The sequence below is a fragment of the Acomys russatus genome, chromosome 11 (genome assembly GCF_903995435.1).
Source record: "Acomys russatus chromosome 11, mAcoRus1.1, whole genome shotgun sequence".
Lineage (NCBI taxonomy): Eukaryota > Metazoa > Chordata > Mammalia > Rodentia > Muridae > Acomys > Acomys russatus.
This window is the reverse complement of record NC_067147.1, coordinates 22,400,652-22,419,896: the sequence shown is the minus strand read 5'-3', so window position 1 is coordinate 22,419,896 and position 19,245 is coordinate 22,400,652. Positions and strand designations below refer to the sequence as shown.

At 40.3% G+C, this 19,245-nt stretch overlaps 1 protein-coding gene across 1 annotated transcript in view; it reads left to right on the top strand.

Annotated features, from left to right (window-relative positions):
- The window catches only part of Col19a1 (collagen type XIX alpha 1 chain), a 326,054-nt gene that overhangs the window by 18,740 nt on the left and 288,069 nt on the right, over window positions 1-19,245 (top strand). Inside the window, exons 3-4 of the mRNA XM_051152999.1 lie at window positions 7,762-7,827; window positions 14,663-14,762. Of these exons, the coding sequence (XP_051008956.1) occupies window positions 7,762-7,827; window positions 14,663-14,762 (166 nt within the window). The remainder of the gene's footprint in view (window positions 1-7,761; window positions 7,828-14,662; window positions 14,763-19,245) is intronic.

The window sequence follows — 19,245 nt, the reverse complement described above, 5'->3', positions numbered from 1 at the left end:
TTCTCGTGACCGCTATTCTATCTTCTATTTCAATAAAGTTGACTTTTCTTTTTGAACATAAACATGTAGACAAGAATAGTCAGCATTTTTCTTCCTATGGCAAGCTTATTTCACTCCATATAAGGTTCTCCAGGTAATATTCATGCTTCTACCAGTGACAAGACTCCCTTCAGTGTTATGGCTAAAATCCATGTGTGTCTATGTACTGTATTTTCTTTGCTTGGTTATTTGTCAATAGACATTTTGGTGTATTCCATAGCTTAGCTGTTATGAATAGTATTTTAATAAACACAGAAATGGACATGTTTTGATATAAGAATTTCATTCCATTTGGGAATATATATCTAGTGGTGGGGTAGTTAGGTCATATGGTGGTTCCATTTCAGGTTTCCTGAGGAGTTTCACACTATTGCCCACAAAAACCATAACATGTTTGTATCAACAACGAACAAGAGATCCCCTCTCTCTTCATCATCTCCATCTATTTCTTGTCCTTTTGGTAATATGAATTGGAGTGAAGTGTTCTTATTGAGTTTGGATCTGCATTTCTCTGAGGATTGGTAATGGTCAATTTTTTTCCTTTTTTGACTTTTGCACATTGTCCTTCAAGAAATTTAGATCATTTGTCTGTCTTTAATCAGATTTATCATCTTTTCTGCTGTCAATAAGTTAGAGTTCTTTTCATGGTCTGATTATTAACCATTAACCTTTACTCAGTTAAATAATTTGTAGATGCTTTCTTTCATTCTGTGTTGTCACTTTATATATTGTTTCTTTTGTTGTACATAGCTTCCCAGTTTTATGCAGCGCCACACTGCTAATCCATAAACTTCTACTCAGCCGTTTGAATTATATAATGTCTCCTCAATTTTAACAATTCCAGGCCCTCTTAACTTCCACTGATTAATATGTGTGCTGTCGAACAAATTGTTGTGTCTATGAGGAGATTTCAGTGAGTGAGATTTTCATCTAGTTAAGCAAATTGCTTGTCCTTTCTCCCTCTATTCATCTGCCTGCCAAGTCTTGTTGAGTTTTGTATCTCATTCCTCCTGCTTTTTCCCATACCCACTGCTATCTTTGTAGTCCAGGCTAACATATCTCTTGATTCACAGTGTGGGAAAGCAAATAGAGAGGCGAGATAAAAATCTCAAGCACCAAGCTAAATTTGAAGTTTAAAGAAAGAGTGATTTTTCAAGTATGCCTGGATGTTCTAGATATTTTATCAGGCATGCTTATGTTTAAATGTTTTTTATTATGTGTCTGCTGTTTGATTATGGATCTTCTATTTATTTGATATGCTGGGCAATCATATATGACATAATGGGATGATTCGGATGGCCAGGGAAGGCAGAGCTCACATAGGGGCTTTGAAGTGGAGGTACAAACTCCGTGAGAATAAGACATGTGGGCACCTGGAAAACAGCCAGCACAGAGGTTCTGAGATAGAGGACTGCCCAGTATGAGACTGGAGCCAAGGGAGAGGAGGGCAGTGGGGTAGAATCACAAGCTACTGTGTTCTGTATTTGTAAAAAACATCTGACTTCTATGTCTGCAAAGTCAAAAGCTAGACCATGGACTCTGGTACATTTACCAGAGCATGGCATACCATCCTATGAGTTCTCCTGGGAAATAGTGCTTCATTTTTCTATTTCCAGATAACATAAATAGACAGGCTTCTGCATCTAAAGCATCCAAACTCTCTCAGAAAGACTTAATTCAAACTCATCTGAGAGCTCTGATAGAATCATCCCTTCTCATCCACAAGTGATACATTGCAACGTTCCCAGTGAGTGTCTGGAATTATGGCTAGCAGTAAGCCTTCCATACACTCCCTTTCTTACACAGGCATCACTTACCTACCGTGAACATCAACTTATAAACTATGCTCCGTAAGAGATTAACAGTGGCAGCTGGCACAGAAATAGAAAAAAAAAAAAAGGTTGATATTTGCATATTTGAGTTGATTTTGGGTTACTAAGATTTCATGATGTAAAACTCAGATCAGAGGGACACTTGTTTTTTGTTGTTGGATGTGTGTGTGTGTGTGTGTGTGTGTGTGTGTGTGTGTGTGTGTGTGTGTGTGTTTAACAGGACAATCCGAATAAGACATGTGTAATATTCAGCACACAGAATAAAGTTTAAAGAAGTTCAAAACCTGTATAAAACAAAGGATGAGAGAGAGAGAGAGAGAGAGAGAGAGAGAGAGAGAGAGAGAGAGAGAGAGAGAAATCATACAGGGATACAGGTCCTCTCTGTCTTTGATCACACTTGTCTCTGTACCCAATATAACTTACTGAACTTACTAAGACACACAGACATTTTCATATTGAGCATATTAAAAGAACTGAACACATTTTGTAAAAACTCTTTCAGTGACAAGTTGGTACCCTTTAACTAACTAAAGGGAGGAAAATGGGAAAAGGAAATTAAGTAATATTTTGTAAGCATTTTAAGTAATTTCTTTTTTCCAAACACTGTTTTTTATAGCAGAAGTGTTTTATACTTGCACAATATTAATTACTTTATTATACATGGAAGCCTGTGGTAGGCTGATTACACAACTCCAAACCACCAGTGCTACTTTTCTGACATCACTGTATGTTATCACTGTAACAGGATACGCAATTTACAAATAGTATGGCTCTTGTGTTTTTTATTCACGACACACTGTTATTAAAATGCACATGTGTAGAGATCATAGACTTTTTAAAATGTATGAATATTTTTATTTTATTATTTTGTTTTATTTTACTTTATGTGTTTGAGTGTTTTGTCTGCATGTATGCATGTGTATCATAGGAGTGTCTGGTAACTGCAGACTTCGAAGGTGTAGGAACATCTGGTACAGGAATATCAGATGGTTGTAAGCTGTCATGTGGGTGCTAGGAACCCAGCCTGGCTCTATGCAAAAACAAGTGCTCTTAAATGATGGGCCATCTTTCAGCCTCAGATATGTACATTTTAGCAAAGTTAAAATGTGAATTATATCCTCATCATGCAAATGACTCATTTTCTTTTCCTATACTCTATGAACTGTTCTATAAACAATACTAAGACCTGGCCATAAATTACAGAATCTTCACCACTCTGAAGCCTCTGTTTTTCCTTTTGCCTTTGTATACAAAAAAATTAATTCACCACTTGCTTTTTCCAAGCTAGAGTTGCAAAGGTGACTAGCTCATATTCTGTATGACTTTCAAATAAGCAAATACAAATTGCTTAGGTAGTAAATCAATTGAAAAGACAAAATTGAAACAGATTTTAGCTGAACTTAGTTCTGAGAAGAAAGTAGAAACTAAAGAAGAAGAAGAAGAAGAAGAAGAAGAAGAAGAAGAAGAAGAAGAAGAAGAAGAAGAAGAAGAAGAAGAAGAAGAAGAAAAGATTGTTAACATTCTGTCAAATATTCTAGTGAATACTATTAAAATGTCATCTATGTAACTTGGAATAGAAAATTCTAGATGAGAGGAAAAAGCAGACTTTTTTTTGACAAACAAAAATGTTGATTGTCTATGTTTGTTTTCATTTATATAATTTAGGGATCTTGTCTAAAATTCTTTGCCTATAACTCTCTTAATATCCATACTTTCTCCACATCATTAAAAATGTATTTGATAGTGCTGGAGAGATGGCTCATAGTTAAGAACACTAGCTGATCTTGCAGAGGACCTGAGTTCATTTCCCAGAACGTACATGACAGGCTCAGAACAGCCTGCAACTCCAGTACGAGAGCACCCAATGCCCTTCTCTGGGTCCTGCAAGTGCACATACATAGTTGCAGGCAAGGCACACATACCCATTTTTTAAAAAAATGTCTTAAAAAGAAAGAAGTGAACTAGTCTCAAGATGTAGTAGGCCATGGCTGCTGGTAAAATCAGAACAGGAACCGACAGGTGTGTGTGTGTGTGTGTGTGTGTGTGTGTGTGTGTGTGTGTGTGTGTGTGTGTAAACGGGCCTTATTTTTAAAGCACACATTTAAAACAGATGCTGAGAAAGCATTTCATTAAAGAATAAAGAGGGTTTCTTAGGTATGTCACTATTTTGTATAATATGCATTTGAGAGGAGATGTTCAGTAAAGAAGGAGGGAAAGTTGTTCTGTAAGAAATCTGTTTTTCTCTACTCTGCCACTGAGTAGATGTTTGATCTACTTCTCTGGGGTGACTCATTTCAGGTGACCAGGGATCAGCGAAGCAAGAGATGTTTACTTAAAGGCAAGTGAGATAAAGCAGGCAAAGTTGAGCTAGCTGATTTCTCTTTTGTTCCCAGTGGCTCCTCTCAAGATCACACCAGCCCCATGCATGGGCCAGATCTTTCGAGCCATGTAAAGAGGAAATTAAGTCTGATAGTCATTTACATTAACACTTTAGCATGCATTTGCTAAAGCGATGGACCAGAGACTCTCTAAGGGAGAGAGTTGTTGTGCTTGGCCCTTTCTACCTGCGACAACTTTTGAGTCTTATGCATAAGTCTAAAGGGGCATTGATATTTAAATGCACATGTATGCTTGTATGTTTATATCTGAAAAATTAACATAGCCAACTTGTACTAGTACTTCCACTCTTTTACATTAAAATGAATACATCAATATTTAAATATATTAGCATATCTAGCTTATGATAGGGATTGGCACTTTTTTGTCATTTTTGTGCAATGAATTCATAATTCTTTATGAATTTATCTTATTGTACCTTAAACCTTAAAACAGTTGTAATTTGTTTTGCTCAGCTATTTACAACAAAGCATGTGTTCTAAAGGTAGGAAATGGCATTAATGTTTATAAACTAATTTTAGTGGAGAAATATATAAATACTGCTGCAAATGTCGAATTCAATTTATGTCAAAGCAGTGTGTTTATTCTGTTGACACCAACATATATTTGCTAAGAAGAATTTAAATGACATTTGCAGTTTCCTACTGAAAACAGGCCACACACCTCCCTCCAAGGTCTCTCATCAGGGGCGCCCTTCTGCTGCCCAGGGATTGTTCTGCCAAGCACAGGCACCGACTCTGACTTATGTGTGCATATGGTGTGACTGCTGCGAGGTTCCTCTTTATTGCCATGTAGAAACTCACAGCCAATACACATTTTTTATTGAGACTGTGTTTTCATTTAACTTTACTTTAAAAATTGTTGGTAAATTAACGTATTTCTCATGAGAACTGCTGTTTTTCTCCTTGTGTTGACATTTTGCTTGTATAGTCTAAAGGCAGTAAGCGTTAAAAGCGCAACACACTGAAGTTTTACATGTCTATATGTATATTCATGTCATTATTGCTTAAATAAAATCAGAAAATATATCCAGGATTCCAGAAGATCCCTGTGTACCTGCTCTGAGACGATACCCCTCCATGGTTATCACTCCTCTGAAGCAGATTCACTGTACAACCATCACATAAATGGGGTAGGTTGCATTTATTCAGGAGAAATGACACTTCCCCACTTATTTTACTTCCAAACAGTTTCATGTATCAAGTCAAATCTCCCCACCTTCCTCCCCCCAATATCCCCAATACCCCCAATACGCCCCACCCCTGCCTGGCTATCCAGGTCTCTCCTTGTTTATACTGCAGGATGTCCTCTTGTTTATGAACCTCTAAGTTTGTAACTCTATGAGCAACGATTGCATGGACATTCTTATCTGAAATGGCCATTTGCATTCGTGTTTTGCTTTCATGTCTTTTGGATCATTGAGTTTCTCTTACTTAACGTTCATGCATCATTAGCTTCAGTAAATATTGTCAAAACACATCTTTGAAGTGGTTGCCCCGTGCTCCACCACCACACAGCAATACAGAAGAGCTGGAAATGGGACCATTTGTCACGTCCTCATCAACACTTGGAAAGACAGTTCTTTTAATTTCAGTCCTGTAATGGAATCTTAGTAGCTTCCTCTACATTCCTTGATGACTAGTAAAGTGAAACACCTTTGACTATATGGGCTGGTAATTTGCATATTCTGTTTTGTGAAGTGCTTAAAGTGTTTTGAGCATATTTGAAGCAATGTTTTGCTCCTTGGTGAGGCCTCAGGGTTTCTTCTGGACACAGTACTTCATAGGATATTTTCTCCACTGTGTGTTTTGCCTCCTCTATTTAAGATATATTTGTTATAAGTACCATCTCCTATTCATTGCTCATCTTTCTACAATCTGATCTTTTGATTAACAAGTGTTTCAATTTTAATGAAGCCCATTTATCAATATTTTCTTTTGTCAGTAATGCCTTGTCTCTTTCACACACAAAAAGTCTCTGCTTCTCCTAGTTCACAAAAGATTATGCATTACTAAACATGACTTACGTTTTACTTTTCACATTTACAATTTATTTCAACATCTGCGTGTGGTGTGAAAATCAAGGTTCAGTGTTTTTCTGTATAAATATCTAATACCAAAGTCCGGTGAATGAAGAGACACTCCGTTTCCTGCTGAATTGCTGTGGTCTTTTTGCAGTAAGTGAAGCACTATGTGGAAGGGTCTGCCTTTGGACCTCCTACTCTGATTGACCTGTCTTAATACATGGACACCAATGCCATGTTAAAAGAATTACTGATATCTCATGGTTTATCTTTAAGTTATTGTTCAACTTTGCCTTTAGCTATTTTTGTTTCTCTGTTCTTCCATTTAAGCTGGAGAATATGCTTGTCAGTTTTCACACACACACACACACACACACCTATTGGAATTGGTATTTTAATTGTCACTCAGAAAGAATATGTTATTTGATTTTTACATGTAAAGTATGTGATAGCACTACTTAGGCTTTGAGGCCCTTTAACTAGAATATGCTGATTGCTTGTCTTCAACTCTAGGTCTGAGATATAGTTGTCAAATGAACATCCCTGGGTCATTCATTGATTGACTGGAAAAGTAGAGATTTTCGCTTTCAGGAAACAGATGGCTGGTTTGGTTACAACAAGTTTATTTCCTGTCTATACTATAAAATTTAAGACATGAAGCTCAAACATAAACTTTAGATGCGGAAAATTGAATTTGAGACTGAATGATGTGAAAAGCTTAATGTGCTTACTTAAAGAGTATAGGTGTACTGTTGTACTGTCGCTGTAGCATGATTTGAAAATTGGGTGGCAGTTTTGTCTGCACTTCATTTGTATGTTATAGTCTGAATCATATTTAAAAGCATTAGTTCAAAGACTAATGTATGCATAGACATCACGACATTTCTATGATGCTGTTTTATTGGACACGTAAATTCAGTGAGTAGAGATTAACTTTATCTTTATCCCATTGAGTATTATTGACAAACTTACAAAGCATTAACTTTCTCAATATTTATAATATAAAAAAGACCTTTGCTTTCTTATTAGAATTAGTTTCGTCTATTCATGTTCCCTTCTGCTAAAAAGGTTTAGAATCACTTGATAATAAAGCCTGAATAAAGTTATGATAAAATATAGCAGTACTTCACCTGCTTGACTGTCAGAGTATACATTGGTGAGGGTAATGAAGCTGTGACTGTTAGCTCATTCTTATTGTCAAGTATATAGAAACATATGGATGCTTGAATAATAGTGGTAAATATTAGCCAACCAATGGACAGGCAATATTCTAGATATTTTATATGAACAAACATTAAATCCTCACAAGATGGGGATCATCATCTTCACTTTATAGAAATTTAATAAAATGATTCACCTTGTTTTTATTTTCACTTTTATCTTGTTTGTGATTGCATGGTAGTATTTCACTTTATTTGGAAAAAGTATGGCATGAGATTTAGTTCAAATAATTTGTGCTTTTCAAAATAGAAACAACCTGCCCTATACTGAGAATGGAGGAATTTCAAGATGACAGAAACAAGCTTGAAGTTTCAGGTAAGTGCTATGACTCTTTGCTAAGTAGTACTTTGGGCAAAATTATCACCAGATAGCCATTTTTTTTGACATCATTATCAGAACTTTTCTAGGATTCCTTCATAGTGGCCAGATGCTGTATGGCTGAGGCCTTATAAGAGACTGTATTGGGGAGTGGGGCTTCAGGGAGGGTAAAATATATTATTTCATTGAAGGGATAATTATTTCACCCATCTCTTTAGTACGGCTTATGGTAAACACACTGTTCTAGAGCAGCGCCCCCTGTCGCGTCCCTTCCGACCAGCGGAAAATAAGGACACGACCCGAGTGTTCTTCTCCAGGCAGTTTATTCAGGAACCTTTTCAGCAAGCTCTTCTTTTCCCGCTCGCTCGCTTCTCCTCCCCCAACACCTCCGCGCCCCTTTATATCCTCTGCCTCAACCAATCAGCAGCCCTTACGTTGGTAGCTCCAATTGGTTCCCGACAAGGCGGGATGCATACGTCAGAGCAAAGCACGGCCCACAACCCAAATAAGGACTTGTTTACCAGGAGCAGAATTGCAAGTCATCCTGCCTGGCAGGTTGCCAGGCGCCATCTTAGCGAGGGCGGTAGCTTCAGCTTCCCACAGTCCCCCCTTCTCTGTTTTAAAACGCAACAGGCGGGAGTAGAGGTCTGATCTCCAGCCTCTTCGGGGGCGTGGGTACTTGATGGTGTTGTCGCGGATGTAGCACTCAGGCATCCGCCAGAACTTGTCGCCATCCCGGGACGTGTAGACGACCTCCGCAGGTTGATGTTCATCCAGTTGTCGCAGTTCACCAGGGTGCCCGTTGTACGTCTCCCCATTTTTCAGCTCCACCAGCATGGGGGTGATTCTGTGTTGCCTTCAGCAGCGACAAGTGGAGCATCTTCTCAGTGGAGACACCTCCGCCGCTGCTCAGCCGCTCGCGCTCCCGCCGGCAGCCCGCCGCGCGCCACGGGCCCGGAGGCCTTGTCCATTGTCCTGTCCCCGAGCCGTTCTCTCGAACGTAGGGAGGAGGCCGAGGCAACTCAGATAGAGGCGGCCCAGGAGCCGAAGGCTCCACCCTGGATTCCAGCTTCTCCATTTTCTGGATCAGCTTTTCTACTTCCTCTTCTGAGTCCTCCCCCTCTGAATCTGATGATGTTACAGATTTTGCACCTAACAAGTCCTTAAGTGCGATAAACACAGGGGCTGAATGGTAAATTTCCCATTTTACTTCCTGTTTCACTTCGTCCTCTACCGGGAACCTTATTGCTCTTACCGAGTCTTTATAGTCCTAACCGGAACCTTATAGCCTCTGCATCCGAGAACTTTATTCGTCCCTTGCTTACCAGGGAACTTTATCTCTCGTACCGAGTCTTTATAGTCCTAACCGGAACCTTATAGTCTCTGTATCCGAGAACTTTATTTGTCCCTTGCTTACCAAGGAACCTTATAGTCTCTGTATCCGAGAACTTTATTCGTCCCTCACTTACCAGGGAACTTTCTAGTCGACTGCACTGACCACCAGGAGTTCTGAGCTCGTAAATGACAAGCGTTCCCCGTACAGGCCACCACGTGTCACGTCCCTTCCGACCAGCAGAAAATAAGGACACAACCCGAGCGTTCTTCTCCAGGCAGTTTATTCAGGAACCTTTTCAGCAAGCTTCTTCTTCTCCCGCTCGCTCGCTTCTCCTCCCCCAACACCTCCGCGCCCCTTTATATCCTCTGCCTCAACCAATCAGCAGCCCTTACGTCGGTAGCTCCAATTGGTTCCCGACAAGGCGGGATGCATATGTCAGAGCAAAGCATGGCCCACAACCCAAATAAGGACTTGTTTACCAGGAGCAGAATTGCAAGTCATCCTGCCTGGCAGGTTGCCAGGCACCATCTTAGCGAGGGCAATGGCTTCAGCTTCCCACACCCTCAGCCAGCACATTGATCCTGCCCAGAGGGAGTGTTACATATCCACCAAGCCAGAGATTTTTAAAAATATATATTTTATTAATTTATTCATATTATATCTGAATTGTTATCCCATCCCTTGTATCCTCCCATCCCTCCCTCCCTCCCATTTTCCCTCCCCTATGTCTGTGACTGAGGGGGACCTCCTCCCCCTGTATATGCTCATAGGGTATCAAGTCTCTTCTTGGTAGCCTGCTGTCCTTCCTCTGAGTGCCATCAGGCCTCCCTTTCCAGGGGTGTGGTCAAATATGGGGCACCAACCAGAGTTCGTGTGAAAGTCAGACCCCACTCTCCACTCAACTGTGGAGAATGTCCTGTCCATTGGCTAGATCTGGGTAGGGGTTTGAAATTTACTGCATATATTGTCCTTGGCTGGTGCCATAGTTTGAGCAGGATCCCTGGGCCCAAATCTGCCTATCATAATGTTCTTCTTGTAGGTTTCTAGGACCCTCTGGATCCTTCTATTTCCCCATTCTCCCATGCTTCTCTCACCTAGAGTCCCAATAGGATGTCCTCCCCTCTGTCCCACTTTCCTAAGACCATGGTGATCTAATATGATACAAGGTATTATTTCAATCCTCTTGTATCTGTTGAGGCTTGCTTTGTGACCTACGATGTGATCAATTTTGGAGAAGGTTCCATGGGGTGCAGAGAAGAAGGTATATTCTTTTTTGTTTGGGTGAAAGGTTCTGTTAGATCCATTTGATTCATGGCATTGGTTAATGATGTTATTTCTTGGCTTAGTTTCTGTTTCAGTGACCTATCCTTCTGTGAGAGTGGGGTGTTGAAGTCTCCCACTATTATTGTGGGGGGATCGATGTGTGGTTTAAGTTTCATTAATAGATCTTTTACAAATGTGAGTGTTCTTGTATTGGAAGCATAGATGTTCAGAATTGTGATGTCATCTTGGTTGACTTTACCTTTGATGAGTATGAAGCGTCCTTCCTCATCCCTTTTGATTAATTTTGGTTTAAAGTCTATATTGCTCGATATTAAAATGGCTACGCCTGCTTGCTTCTTGTGACCATTTGCTTGGAATATTTTTTTCCAACCTTTTACCCTGAGGTAATGCCTATTGTTATGGGTGAGATGTGTTTCTTGAATGCAGAAGAATGGTGGACCTTGTTTATGCATCCATTCAGTTAGTCCGTGTCTTTTTATTGGAGAATTGAGACCATTGATGTTGAGAGATATTAATGACCAGTGACTGTTAAGAGTCTTAATTTTGATGTTGTTTCCAGTCGAGCGTTTGTGTAGTTGTGTTTTTGCCATGGGATAGTTATCTATTTCCTGAGTAGTTTTGGTTGTAGCTTGACCCTTTGGGATGGAGTTTTCCTTCTAGTACCTTCTGTAAAGCTGGATTTGTGGATAGGTACTGTTTGAATTTGTTTTTGTCATGGAATACTTTGTTTTCTCCATCAATCGTTACTGATAGTTTTGCTGGGTAAAGTAGTCTGGCCTGGCATCTGTGATCTCTTAGGGTTTGCAGGATCTCTGTCCAGGCCCTTCTGACTTTTATGGTCTCTGCTGAGAAGTTGGGTGTAATTCTGATAGGGTTGCCATTAAATGTTATTTGGCCCTTTTCCCTTGCAGCTTTAAAATTTTTTCTTTACTCTGTATATTTTGTGTTTTGATTATTATGTGATGGGCAGTTTTTCTTTTCTGGTCTATTCTATTTGGTGTTCTGTAGGCCTCCTGTATGTTTATAGGCATCTCTTTTTTTAGATTGGGGAAGTTTTCTTCTATGATTTTGTTGAGAATATTTTCTGGGCCTTCCTGGCATCTTCTCTTTCCTCAATGCCTATTATCCAAAGATTTCCTCTTTTCATGGTGTCCTTGGTTTCTTGGATGTTTTGTGTCAGCATGTTTCCAGATTTAGCATTTTCTTTAATGGTTGCTTCAAGATTTACAATTGTATCTTCTAGACCTGAGATTCGTTCCTCCCTCTCTTGGATTCTCTTAGAAAGGCTCACCTCTATGATGCTCTCCTTCCTCTCTGCACTCTCTCGTTCCCGTTTTTCTTCTGTCTGTGTGTTTATCATTGAATCCATTTTCATATTTAGATCTTGAACTGTTTTATTGATTTCTTTCACCTGATTGTTTGTATATTCCTGAGTTTCTTTCATTGCCTCTTTATAGGCCTTCAGAGCTTGAGGAGTTTTATTTATTTCCTTCATCTGGTTGTTTGTATTTTCCTGAGATTTTTCCAGTGCCTCTCTATAGGCCTCTTTTATGTCTTCCACTTGTTTGGCTGCATCTTCCTGCATTTGATTATGAATTTTATTTGTTTCCTACATTATCATCCTCATTACTAAGGATTTGAGGTCATTTTCTTGTATTTTCGTTATGTTTGAGCTCTCTGGGTTGTTTTCTTTGTAATAGCTGGGATCTGGACACGCCATATTGTTTTGGCCTTTTTTGGGTATGATTTTATGCTGTCCTTTAGTCATCTTGCCATCTATGTTTTTGGCAGGTACCTTCCAGAGTTGGGTGGAGGGAGTCTGGGGATAGATTCACCCATTTTCTCATGATTTCCCTAGGCCGGAAGCTCTGATGCTTCACTGGTCTGGATGGCAGGAGGCAAGCCCTGTAGTTTGGGTCTCTCACAGCCATGATCCCCAGCTCCCCTGTACTTTGAGTCCTGTAAACGTCTTGGGTCTCTGAATGTGCGTTGGGTCAGGCCAAAGTGTCCACAGTGTTCTGGGTCCCCTTGTAGCACTGGAGCTTTCCAGGGACTGAAGCAGGTCATGTGGAGGGAGTCTAATGGCCACGCTACTCCCTGTCTCACTGAGATTTTCTTAGTCCTGGAGCTTTAATGTTCCACTGGTCTGTGGTTCCCGGTAGTATTTCAGGACCTAGATGGCTCACAGAGTCCAGATTAGTGTCATGGGGCCCAAACTGCACACATACTGAGTCCAGTTTGCATCTCTGGACCCAAATGGGTCTCTGGGCCTATTCCATGCACTTAGCCCAGTTAGCGTTGAGTCCAACCAGTGTCTCAGGCCCAAACTGCACACTGAGCTCACCAAGTTCAGCTGGAGTCTCTGGACCCAAACTGAATGCCAAGCTCAGCAAGAGTCTCAAGAGCCAACTGCTCGCCAAGCTCAGCTAGGGACTCTGAACCCAAACCGTGCACCGAATTCAGCTAGGAACTCTGGGCCCAATCTGTGTGCTGAGTCCAGCCAAAGTCTTAGGGCCAGGACTGTGTGCCAAGCTCAGCCAGAGTCTCTGGATCCAAACTGCTTGCCAAGTCCAGCTAGGTTCTCTGGGCCCAAACCACGCCCTGAGCTCAGGTAGGGACTCTGGGCCTAAACCGCACACTGAGCTCAGCTAGAGTCTCAGGTGCTGAACCACGCGTCAACTCCAGTTTGGGTCTCAGGACACGAGCTGCGTGCCAAGTTCAGCTAGGGTCGCGGGGCCCAAATATTGCATTGAGTCCCTTCTCCCGCAGCAATTCCCACCAGTCACCACGCCAATCACCTCTGCTGGAGGGTTCCCAGCTGCAAACCTTAGCCGATGCTGCTGCTACTCTGGTCCGAGAAAATCTGCACTCCTCCCATGTGCAGGGGTACACAGGCTTCCTGTAGTTTGGTCCTTTCGAACTGTGGAGTACTCCAGCTGTAGTGGGGTGGGGAGTTTGGTGTTCCTGGTTAAGAATTCCGTGCAATTCCATGAATCATTTACTGGAGTTTCTAAACACGATCCATGCTGCTCGTCGCCATCTTGGATCTCTCTCCAAGCCAGAGATTTTGTCCTCCTGACGAGAAGAAAAGTGTTTTCCCCTTTCCCCGTGAGCCTTAGAACCACCTGTAAACATTACAGGTTAAGGTAACAACATTCACATAGAAATGGAAGGTAAATGCTGCAGGAAAAATACTGACAGCAGAGTTCTACATTGTTTAATCTCAGGGTAGCAACAACTTACCTTGGAGGAGAACAAAAGTTGTGCAAAATCGCAAGTGCCATGGTGACTCTGTTGCAGTTTTGAAAAGAGAAAAGAATGTTGATGAGATATTTTAGCATCCAGATGTTGTCATGGTTTCCATACCAACTTGGGTGAAAAATTTTTATATATTTTTCCTCTTTTCTTCTGTTACTAATGTTGTCTTTGGTGGTTTTGTTGCTATTGTCATTTTGTTTGTTTGTGTTTTGACAGCATCATCCCAGGCTGGCCTCAACTCAGGATCCTCCTGCTTCAGCCTCCAAAGTGTATTCTAGGATGGAGCTACCAAACAGCCAGCATCTGATTTTCCCTCTTCTCCTCACCTCCCCTCTCTTTCCATATTCTTTTTATGTTTTTCTCTACTTCTCTCTCATATGCAGGATGATAACACATACATTGCATTTCAACTCTAAGCATTTTCCCACATTCATATAATTCTCCTGAAGTAGGGTTTTTGTATGAGGCTGTTTAGATTTTAATCCAGTGACTACAATTTTTTTCTGCCTAATTTCCTGTATATACTTTAGAGATGGTACAATGAACTACTGTAATAATTCACTTAAGTAAATTCCTATTAAAACAAAGTGATATTTAATTTCTTGGGGAATATCCATGAGGAGCAAGCTTGATGGTGAACCACTTGCGGCCTTAGCACTGGGGAGCCTGGTGTGGGAGGCTTGCTTTGCATTCAGACTAAGCAAAGCCAACAAGAACTACATTTGTAAACTGTTCTTTAGAAAGATGAGTATACCTTCTGCAGAGAATTGTAGTCTCCCATATACTAAAAGGAAAATAAGAAAAAAGAAATGGAGCATCTTTTCTGATTTCAGACAGGAGGATTTTATTTTTAAATCAGCCAACCTGTGGATATGGATAAGAAAAAAATCCTGTTTAAAAATCAATGTGTCTGTGAGTTTATTGCTGGGTTTAATAATGTGTCACATTTTACAGGCTTTGATCTGGGAGAGAGCTTTGCTCTGAGGCATGCATTTTGTGAAGGTGATAAAACCTGTTTCAAATTGGGAAGCGCACTTCTTATCAGAGACACTGTGTGAGTAAACTAATTTGTTTTCTTCTCTTTTTAATAATACTACAAAGTTATCTTTTAAGGGTATTCCAAATTATTGCTTAAAAAATATAAACACTCAGTAGTGTAACAAAATACTGTAACGAATATACTACTTATGTGTTTATCATTTGTAAAACTATGCAATTTGATCCTTTACATGCACAAGGAAATAGTTTTTAGAAAAGTAAGTACATTTTGAGAGAAATATTATTAGCATTTAAGGTAGACATAACTGATATAATATTTTAAAATGTGAACTTTGAAACATAAGGCTCAGTGTAGATTCAGAGACAAAGGCTGGTGCTGTATTTATTCCTGTATATGCCATGTCTCATGATGAGTCAAAATAATAGTTTAGCCTTGGTTGCTTCCTTGATAGATGAAATAGAACTTGTATTTTGCAGGGTTTTTTTTTTGTATATGTCTTTGGGTCAGACATGAATATTCCTGTGTATTAATGCACCATGGTGCCCCTGGGTTTAGTATGCAGCATAGATATCTTTGTGTGAGAACAAGTATGACATGCGTGAATGTTCTCACTTTCATCACACATCTTGTCTATCCTACATTCTTTATATAAACTAAGCTCATAACTCATTTTCCCATCTAGAAAGGTTTCTTTCAAATTTCCTGTTTTGTGATGCCGTAGATAGCTTTAATTTAGTGACATTCTTCTGTTCACTCATTGATGAGAAACATATTAAGAAAGAGCATAATTTGGTATTGGGGAATATAGGGAGTTAATGTCATGGAGGGTACTTTCATCGGGTGCCATAAGGGATGGCTGTTCAGGTGACCTCACTAGCAGGCACTGAGGGCAGACCAGCAGATCCATGCTTGGTTATGCATGTGCTGTAAGGAAAAGCAAGATACATGGTATTTCGTGTGTGTGTACGTGTGTGTACAGGTGTATGTGTTTGTGTGTGTGTCTGCATGTTTAGTGTGGGTGCATGGGTTTGGAGAGTCGGAAAGAGAATAAATAGTAGTAATAACATTTATAAATAAAATTAGGAAAGGCAATATATTCTGCTCAAAAGTTAGTTGCATTATTTTTCTAACTTCTTTCTTTTTCCCCTGTTGATTTAAATCTCAGTAAGTCTGGCAATGTGGGGAAAATATTGATTGGAGTGATTCACTTTAAATTCACTGGATTTTTATGAAAGCAGGTTAAGCTGATTTTAAAAGTATTACCACTATTAGGGTGATGCTATTCTTCCTCTGAATCCACAGGATTATAAATATTAGGCATGAATGTACATATGTTTTCCAACCTTTGGCTCTAAATCATGCCCCAGTCTCTGGACAATCAATGAAAATGACTTTTCTGGCTCTGCAGAGCATAACCCTGGTTCTTCTGTGACAGGAAACTAGAGGGTGTCTGGTTAAGCTGACTACCGAGTGTCAAGTCACTTGGCTTATCTCCACTTACATTTCATGCACTGAGCCAAGTATGCTAAGATGCTTCTCTCGCATGATGCCATTTTGATTTTTCAATGGGCCTGGAGTAAAGTTGCAGCTATTTATATATTTGTAAATAAGCTGCCTTGCAGATTCAGCATGGGAAAAGACAGATGCTATTTTATATGGAAAATTAAAATGTTTTCTGTGCCTGAATTTGCTTTTATTGTTCTGACCTGTTCCACTTGACATTTGTAAGGAAAGAAGCCTCATGAATGTGGGCAACAGAAACCTACCTGAGTATACTCAATAGCTTCAGCCTGCCTTCGAGGTAAACACCACCAGTGTGCTCAGCCAAGGCTTCTCAAGATAGCTATACTTATATCCAACCATTGATATCTATATTACTGTACTCTTGGAGGCATATTGACCCAAGGGTGTCTGGAGAATTTAGTGTGTTTTCTTGATTTGAAAGTCCTGTCCATTTCTTCAGTATTTTTTCAGCTAACTGTGAGTGAGTATTGGAGATTGACACTTTAAAAGATTCTGGGTGACATACTATCTAGTTGTCTGAATTATCTTTTAAGAGTAAGGTTTTTTCCCCTTACTCCACTTAGGGCTCTTAGCCTCTTTAATAAAAGAAGTTAAGGATGAACTCAAATGGAATCTTGAGGACAATTTTATTATTTCTTAAAAGAAAAGCCCTCAGGAAGGGCCAGCAAATCAACAATTTCTATGTGCTGTTGATCATCAGCTGCCCAGAGAAGAAGAATGGGAAATAGAAAGAGAAGAAAGCCATGTTTTCTTGAGCCAGCCTGGACACAAGTGTGTCAGCTGAGGCAGACATGAGGACACATGGCAAGGAGTAAGGAAGCCCAAGGTGTTGGGAGAAGCTTGCTTAGCTGATAGTATAAAGATCCCATATAGATATTAAAAAGAAAAGAAAAGGTTACACTTTGCCGTGTAATTCAGAAAAGCGAGTGGATGAACTCTGTTGCATGGGCTCACTCTGTAAGACACTGTGCTGTGAGGAGCAATCTGGGGAAGGAAAGGTCAAGTATTTCATTAAAGGAAAACTACCCAATCTATCTCTTTAGCTTAGCTTAACTGGGGGAGAGCCTACCTTCCTAGGAGTTGGACCTTGGACAGGTGACTGATCTGGCCCAACTGGAATGCTATGTCACCACCTAGATCAGAGATTATGTTCTTCTAACTAGAAGGAGTTGTTTCTTAAATGAGCTTTTATTGCTATTTTCACAATACAAAGGTGATGGCTCATAAAATTTGAATTTCTATGTATTGTTGATCCTAAAGTCATGACACTCAGAGCAGGATTGGAAAAAGGAGAATAAATTTCAAGCAGTGAATTTTCTGATTTATTATTGATTCTAATACGGTAAATCTCCCTATATCTCAGGTTACTTATTTATTTACTTATTTATCTATTTAGTTAGTGTCTGTTGGAATACTGCGAAAGTGGATTTTGGGGCCACATTGATTCTGTAGATTTTTAGAAGCACCATGACTCATTAGGGGGAAAAATGTGGGGTGCGCAAATGAGTTTCAAATCTGCAACCTCTCTGATTTATGATAAAAATCTAGAAGTTGGTAGGCTTTGCATTTGAAGTAACACCTATCAATGGGCATGAAGTGATGCTATGTATGAAAAATATCTAACTAGTAAGACTTTGTGAGCTAGGATAATATCCTTTACTTGGTATGTGTTTATGGGTATGCTAAATACCTTAGTCTTTTACAATACTAAAAATATTACCTAGAATGGAATAAATATGTCCTGATTTTTGTTACCAAAATGATCTCTAGTGAGAGGAGTCATCTTTCTTGTTTATTTCTTTAATTTATTTATTTGTTCATTTTGCATGCCAATCAAAACCCCATTCTCTGCTCTCCTCCAAGTCCTACCCTCCCATCCATTTCCCTCATACACCCCCCCACCCTATCCCCGGGGAACAAATCCACCCTGACACAGCAAGTTGCATCAGTACCAGATAGCTCCTCTTTCACTGAGGCTTCGGTGACAAGGCAGCCCTGCTAGGGAAATGGGTCCCAGAGGGAGGCAACAGAGTTCAAGTCAGACACAGCCCTCTCTCCAATTGTTAGGTGACCCACTTGAGGACCAAGCAGCCCATCAGCTTCACATGTGTGTTGGGCCCAGGACCAGTGCATTCATGTTCTTTGGTTGGTGGTTAAGTCACTATGAGCCCCTAAGTTAGTTGGTTACGTAGGTCTCCTTGTGGTGTCCTCGACCCCTCCAACTCCCTCAGTCCTTCCCCTAACTTCCATGAGACTCCTTGAGTTCCATCTAATGTTTAGCAGTGGGTCTCTTCTTCTGTTTCCATTATCTGCTGTATGAAGCCTGTCTGGTGACAGTTAGGCTAGGCTCCTGTCTGCAAGCATAGCAGAGAATCATTAATGGTGTCAGGGGTGGGATCTCTTGCATGGTCTGGGTCTCAGGTTGGGTCAGCCATTGGTTGGCCATTCTCTCAATCTCTGTTCCATCTTTTATCCCAGCACATCTTATAGGCAGGACCAATTTTGAGTCCAGGGTTTTCTGGGTGAGTTGGTGGGTCCCTCTCTCTGCTGGAAGTTGCTGGGTTGTTTTATGAAGGCAGGGTTGTAGAATTCCACATTTTAAAATGAAAGTCAGGAATAGTTGATGAGAGTAGAATGGTGGATATGAGAGGCCAGGAAATGAGGTGAATTAGTTACTTTTCATAGCTGTGGAAAAAAAACCCACCATGACCAAAAAGACAGACTATATTTTGATTTACAGTTCCAGAGGGAGAGACAATAACGGCGTGGGGGTATGGGGAGGTGGGGCAGTTGGATGGAACAGAATAAACTGGAAGTAGGCAAGGCTATGAACTTTCAAAATATGTCCTCAGTGATGTATTTCCTTCAGCAAAGTTGAACCACCTCCACAAACAGCATTGCTATCTGGGGACCAAGTGCTCATACACTTGAGCCTATGGGGGCCGATTTTCTCATATAAACTACCACAGTTTGGTAGCAGAAGGGATGGGGAGGGGAGTGGCCGATGAATACT